This window comes from Marmota marmota, unplaced genomic scaffold (genome assembly GCF_001458135.2).
Source record: "Marmota marmota marmota unplaced genomic scaffold, marMar, whole genome shotgun sequence".
Lineage (NCBI taxonomy): Eukaryota > Metazoa > Chordata > Mammalia > Rodentia > Sciuridae > Marmota > Marmota marmota.
Genome location: NW_025999895.1, coordinates 970,165 through 976,337, shown reverse-complemented (window position 1 = coordinate 976,337; position 6,173 = coordinate 970,165). Strand labels below are relative to the sequence as shown.

Here is a 6,173-nt window from a genome sequence, read left to right as displayed (position 1 = left end):
GCACAACGACTTCCGACTGTGGCTGCCTTCTTCACCAGCTCGAAGGGGAGTCGCCAGGGAGAAGATTGGGTCCTGCCACCTACCAAGAAGGGAAGGCTGCATCAGGCAGGTCTGCACCCTCTCAGTGCAACCCACCCCAGCACAGGGAAGCTGCCTGAGGTCACCTGCCTTCCCTCCCCATCCCTTGTCTTTTAACCATGGCTGGGCTTTGGTTGGTGGTAGCTGCATCCTCACCAAGCTACAGAAGAGCTGCAGGAGAGGAAATCTCCTTGGGTGGCAACTCAAAGGCCAGCACCCACCCGAGCTGGCCTCCTCAGAACTCAAGTGTCTCATCCACAATTAGTGGGCTGTGCGTCACACAGGGTCGAGGATGGGCAAGCAGGCCTGGGGGGGCGGGGGGCGCTGGGGGGGTGTCTCCAGGGATGGTCACTAGCAACGCTGGGCCCCACCTTTCTTTTGTTCAGCCAGGGGCAGGTGGACCAGACCCTCTTCCCCTTCCCAGACTGCACGACGGGGATGAGAAGGATGGCCAGCTGACTGGGGAGGAGCGGCCCACAGACTACATCGTGAAGAAATCATGTGTCTGACTGAGATGTAGAACCACATGTTATAAACGTAAGGTACATATAAGCACTGATAAAGAAAATGAGCTAAGTTAATGTAAAAAAAAAAAAAAAAAATACAGGACACAATAGGCCCACGTCACAGAACACCACAAACATAACATACAAGAATTGCCAGGCCCAGAGGTGAAGGGATCCTTAATTTCTTGAACCCTTTGATTAAAAGAAGTTACTGATTTCCCCTATAAGACCCTGAAAATTCACAGAGAAAGAAAGTGTAAACTTTTTACTCAACACATACACCAAATCTAAATTATCACAAATTCCGCATTAAGGCACAGGTTAAGCTTCCCCCAAATATACCAACTCCCAAAACCAAGGACAATGAGATTCCGTTTGACTGGAGTAGCCAAGTCCTCATCCCCTCCAGGCCCCTTTCCATTCAGGTTTGTCTGAGAGGTCAACAAGGAAAGGTCAAGTAGAACGAATTGGCTGATGCCCTCTCCCTGCAAGGGATACTGGGCACCACACCAGCCAGAGAGAAGTGTACACGTGAAGTCTTGCCACCTTGGCAAACCAAGGCCAGTCGCTGTGGAGGACACCAGCTTCAGACCACCTCATACAGTGCTCACAACACCTCAGAGCTTCCTCCACGCTCAGCGCACAGGAGCAGACAGACACGGCCCACCAAGGAGGGGAGGACACAGGGCTGACCCAGCTTGCCCACTCACCTGTTGTAGAGGGGGATCTCTAGGCCCAGCTCGTCCATGAGGAGCTGCATGACATCATCACATTTCCCATGAAGCTTCAAGGCAGCCCAGTCATCCTTTGGGGTCCACTGAAGGCAGGAAAAGCAAGTGAGGCAGGGTGCAGTGGCACACCCCTATAATCCCATCAACTTGGGAGTGGAGGCAGGGGATCACAAATTTGAGGCCACTCTGGGCAACCTTAGCAAGACCCTCAACAATTTACGGAGGCCTTGCCTCAAGATACAAAATAAAAAGGGGTGGGGATGTAGCTCAGTGATAAAGTGCCCCTGGATTCAATCCCCAGTACTAAACACAACAAAACAAAACCAATCAAGAAGTCCCTATTGCTTCCTAGCCTGTAGCCTTGAACTCCGCAGGGCCAGTCAGCACTGGGTGAGCACAGCCTTGAACTCCACAGGGCCAGTCAGCACTGGGTGAGCACTCAGTCAGCACTCCCCAGGTGACCACCCAGGCTTGCACTACACCTCCTGAGATATGGATGTGAGATGTCTTTCTGGCTTTTCAGATCAAAGAAATCAGCTCTGAGCACCCAAGTTACCTGCAGGTTCACAATGTAGAGCTTGGGCCGCCGGCTGGGGGGCTTGGTCATGCACCAGAGGCGGGGATACTTCTTTAGAACCTTTGAGAATAGATAAGACATAGCATACACATGTGAAGAGCCAGGCTGGAGAAACAGAGTCCAGTGCACATAAGGCAGGTAGGCTCATTCCCAATTGGGTTTACTACGTTGTTGTCACATACCTTCAAGCTGGACCCTAAACACAAGATCGTGTCTGCTTTGCTTGCAGCCTCTGTTGCGGCCTCCCAGTTCAGAGGCTGCCCCAAAGTTCCCCTCTCTCCAAAGTGCACAATGGTATCCCGGAGCTGAGCCCCACACTTGTGGCAGGTCCGGCCTGTCTGGTGTCGGTGGAGAGCAGTGCGTTCTGTCACATCAAATACACGCACATACTCCCTGTTGGGGATGCAGGAGGTGCAGACCTGAGGACAAGAAGGCACAGTGAGTGGGACCTGCCTGCCACCCAGGCCCTGTGTCCCCGCAGGACTGCTCACTTCAATGTACATGTTCCCGTGGAGCTCTGAGATGGCGGTGCGTGGCAGCCCACTTCGCAGATGGAGCCCGTCACAATTTTGAGACACCACGTGCTGTACCTGGAAGGCAGGACATGGTGGCAGTCAGCATGGGAATGGAGGAAGCATCCTACCACGGTGAAACCCTTCTTAGCCCAGCCTGGCCAAGAGCTCCCAAGACCAGGTACAACTATGACCCTACAGAAAGCCTCGGAAGGTAAAGTATGGGGCAGATGCATACCACCAGGACTTGGTAGGGCCCCATCACGGGGAGATACCGTGTTCTCCTGCTACCAGCTCTGACACACCCAGAGCAGCTGGGAAGGCAAGCATCTGTGCTGTCCCTATAAGGCTGGGAAGAGACTTAAGGCTCTGGGTGCAGGTATGACCACTCTGCTCCAGACAGATGCCCTCTTGGATCACCTATTTCAGGTCCCTGAGGACGCAGGTCGAAGGTGCTCACCAGAGGGTCTGAAGACATCTCTGACAAGCTAACCTGTGGCTAAGGAGGCTTCCAAGGTACCTGGAGCAATGCAGAAGAATCTGGAGACACTCTAAGCTGGCCCTGGAGAGAACAGTACAGGGCGGGGGATACCCTTTCTTCTGGAAGAGGAAACTCCACAGGATCAAACAGGAGTCTGACCTGCTGGGGCTGCTCATCATCATAGGGTCAATTGGCAGAGGTGGGATGCAGCTGCCCACTTGGGTACTAAGGTTACGGCTCTGGGTGCCAAGCCTGGCCCTGGGTGTGTATGCCAGTCAGTATGCTCTTACCAGCTTTTGTTCATGTAAACAAGCAATACTCATGTGGGTGAGCGTAGGCTCTGCTTCACTCAGGTCAGTAGCACTGTTGGGCAGAATGAAAAGCGGAGATAAGGGAGCTGCAGGCCAGGCCATTAGGCCCTTGCTCAACCATGCGGGAAGGCTGTGTGTGGGCTGCTCACCTCACATTTCTCCCTTTCTGAAGCAGTGTCCACACTCCATTAGGGCCCCGGTAATCTGGGATAGAGGCTGCCTGCACATTCAGAAAAAAAGCCCAAGGAAAAGTCATCACTGTGTGTAACTGCAGAATTCTCCAAATGGGACATGCCACATTGCGGGCTGACCCACAGACTGGCCTCTGTTACTTCCACAACTATCTGCCCAACGCCAGCTAAAGTGTGTCCCAATGCAGCTCCTTCCCTCCATCTGTACTTCCTCTTCCTGCCAAGCCCAGCTCATCCATCCAGGCTCCATGGAGATTTGTCCTTCTATGGGAGGTTCTCCAGCTGAGTACAAGGCTTAGATCTGTGGCCATGTCTATCCACCACACTGAGGTGGAAAACTGATCAGGTTCATCTGTGTTTTCAGAGCCTGCTAAAGAAATACTTAACAATGGCAAGCCACTGGGTGGGAGCACTCCTCTGCCCAAATTATTTTACCCTGAAACTGAATAATTACTACTGAACCTCAACACATAGAGGTCAACCTCTCCAGATGAGATAAACATCCAATTTTCCAAATTTCATTTATTTTCTTTTTAAAGCACCAGGGACTGAACCCAGGTATGCTTCACTATTGAGGTACACCCCCAACCCTTTTAATTTTTCGAGACAGGTTCTCACTTAGTTGCCAGCTGGCCTCAAACTTGTGAGCCTCCTGCCTCAGCCTCCTAAGCCTCTGGGATTACAGGCATGTACCACCACACACTGCTTAATTTTCCAAATTTTTGGTCCAGTGAAATAAACCAATCCTAAAAAGAAAGCAGAAAGAAACAGGATCCAAGTAACTTGTGCTCCTCTCTGGGGAAGCCCTGTCTCCTCACTGCTGTTTAATCTCAAGACAAATGCCCACTCTGTCACATTTCAAAAGGAGAACAGAGCTGGGAATGGTGGCACACACCTGTAATCCCAGCAGCTAGAGAGAGGCTTGTAATACTTGAGTATTCCAAGTTTGAGGCCAGCCTCAGCAACTTAGCAAGGCCCGTCTCAGAATAAAAAATAGAAACAGTTGGGGATTTGGGTCAGTGGTTAAGCACCCCTGGATTCAATCCCTTGTATAAAAACAAAACAGCAACAACAACAAAAAAAACCAGTAGTATATTCAATGTTATTCAAACAATAACAGACAAAATTAGCTGCATGTGGCTTTTAGTTGTCATTAGATTTTATAAAAGGTGACAGCACTGTCCCTCAATAATCCCAACTGGATTTTTAGACATGGCTATGAAGGAGGGGGCCCCAGATGCTTGGGCTCTAGGTATTTACAAGTTAAGGCAGCAAACTCACCTTGCACATTCTTGCTATTGAACCTCTGCTGTTTTCTGTTTGGAGTGCCTCATGCCCACTTCACCTGTAAATCTTCCTCCTTTCATGGCCCCAATTCAATACCTCCTGCAGCAAGCCCATCAGGATGGATGCCCCAGTTTTGAGTATTGAGGGTGTGTCTGGATTTCTGGGATAGCAACCCCAGTCAGCATTCTGTTTATTTGTTTACATGGCTGATTACTGTCACCTAACTTCCTCAGAGTAGAAATCACTTGGTGTCCACTTCTACTGGGCTTACACATGCCTAACACTTCACACTCCTTGATCAGACTGTGTTTAAATGACCTGTGAGTCACACTTTCAAAGCTAGCCCTGTTCCACAGTCCAGGATAGCTCATCAAACTTCTCAAAACCCAGTGCATTTCTTTTCTTTGCCCATATATTCTGATTATTACCGGGTTGCTTTCTATTTTTCTTCCTTACAAGGTGGGGAAAGCACAATGAGCAGAATATCAGGACACTGAAGGATAACCTGGGTCCATCCATTAACTCTGTTAACTTCAAGAGGGGGTGCCAGAAGGCAGTTGGCTTCTACACCTATTTCCGTCTGTTTATTTTTAGTGTTTGTAAGAGATCAAGCGTTTTTTGTTTTTATTTTTTGTTTGTTTTTTTAACCTTTATTTTATTTATATGTGGTGCTGAGGATCGAACCCAGGACCTCACACATGCTAGGCGAGCGCTCAACCACTGAGCCACAACCCCAGCCCAGATCAAGCGTTTTTAAAGTCTGCCTTAGTTACCTTTTATATCAAGTCGTTTCGTGAATGGAGAAATGAAGAGACCTTACAGCTGCTTTAAAGGTGAAATTTGTCTTTGCGACTGGGTGGTGACCTAACTCTACACTGCACTGTTCCGGGTCAGTCGCCCAGACGGGGGCGCCCACACCCGCCCGGCCCGCCTCGGTCCCTACCGTGCTGATGCCCGCGCCGGTGTAGACCACCAAGTATTTGGCATTCCGGACGGCGCCGGCCAACTCCTGGACCTTCCTCCGCAGCTCCTCTGGGTCATCGCACACCTGCCGGGAGCCGGGACTGGTCACGCCGCCCGCCGCCTCCACCGCCGCCCGCCGCCCGCCGCCCGCCACGCTGGACTCGCCTCCTCCTGCCGCCGCTTGAGACCCTCGCGCCGCCGACTCCGGCCCTGCAGCTCGGTGACAAGGTCCTCGCTGTCGGCCAGCAGCCGGCCCTCCTCGACGCTGCGCTCGGTCGCCGCCTTCCTCAGGATGCGCGACACCTGCGGGCGGGCGGGCAGGCGGTGAGCGACGGCGCGGGCGGGCACGGGCGCGAGCGCGGCGGCAGCCTACCTGGCGGGAGTCGCTCCCGCTGCTGCTCCTCCCGCAGCCTCCGGACCCGCTCCACCGCCTTGCGTTCCGAGCGGCTGAGACCGCCGGCTGCCATCGCTCCCGGGACCCCGCTTCCGGCTCCGCTCCGCCTCGCCCAGCAGCCAGGCGGGCGCATGCGCGCGCC

General features: G+C 52.4%; 1 protein-coding gene across 6 annotated transcripts in view; it reads right to left on the bottom strand.

Moving 5' to 3' along the window:
• Positions 1-6,173, bottom strand: part of LOC107157688 (ethanolamine-phosphate cytidylyltransferase) — an 18,483-nt gene that overhangs the window by 8,156 nt on the left and 4,154 nt on the right. For all 6 annotated transcript variants that reach the window (XM_048797184.1, XM_048797189.1, XM_048797199.1 and 3 more), the window contains exons 2-10: positions 6,011-6,173; positions 5,803-5,940; positions 5,618-5,722; positions 3,346-3,416; positions 3,176-3,248; positions 2,384-2,482; positions 2,075-2,311; positions 1,872-1,952; positions 1,295-1,401 (exon numbers count right to left, since the gene is read on the bottom strand). In XM_048797184.1, the coding sequence (XP_048653141.1) occupies positions 1,295-1,401; positions 1,872-1,952; positions 2,075-2,311; positions 2,384-2,482; positions 3,176-3,248; positions 3,346-3,416; positions 5,618-5,722; positions 5,803-5,940; positions 6,011-6,173 (1,074 nt within the window). The remainder of the gene's footprint in view (positions 1-1,294; positions 1,402-1,871; positions 1,953-2,074; positions 2,312-2,383; positions 2,483-3,175; positions 3,249-3,345; positions 3,417-5,617; positions 5,723-5,802; positions 5,941-6,010) is intronic.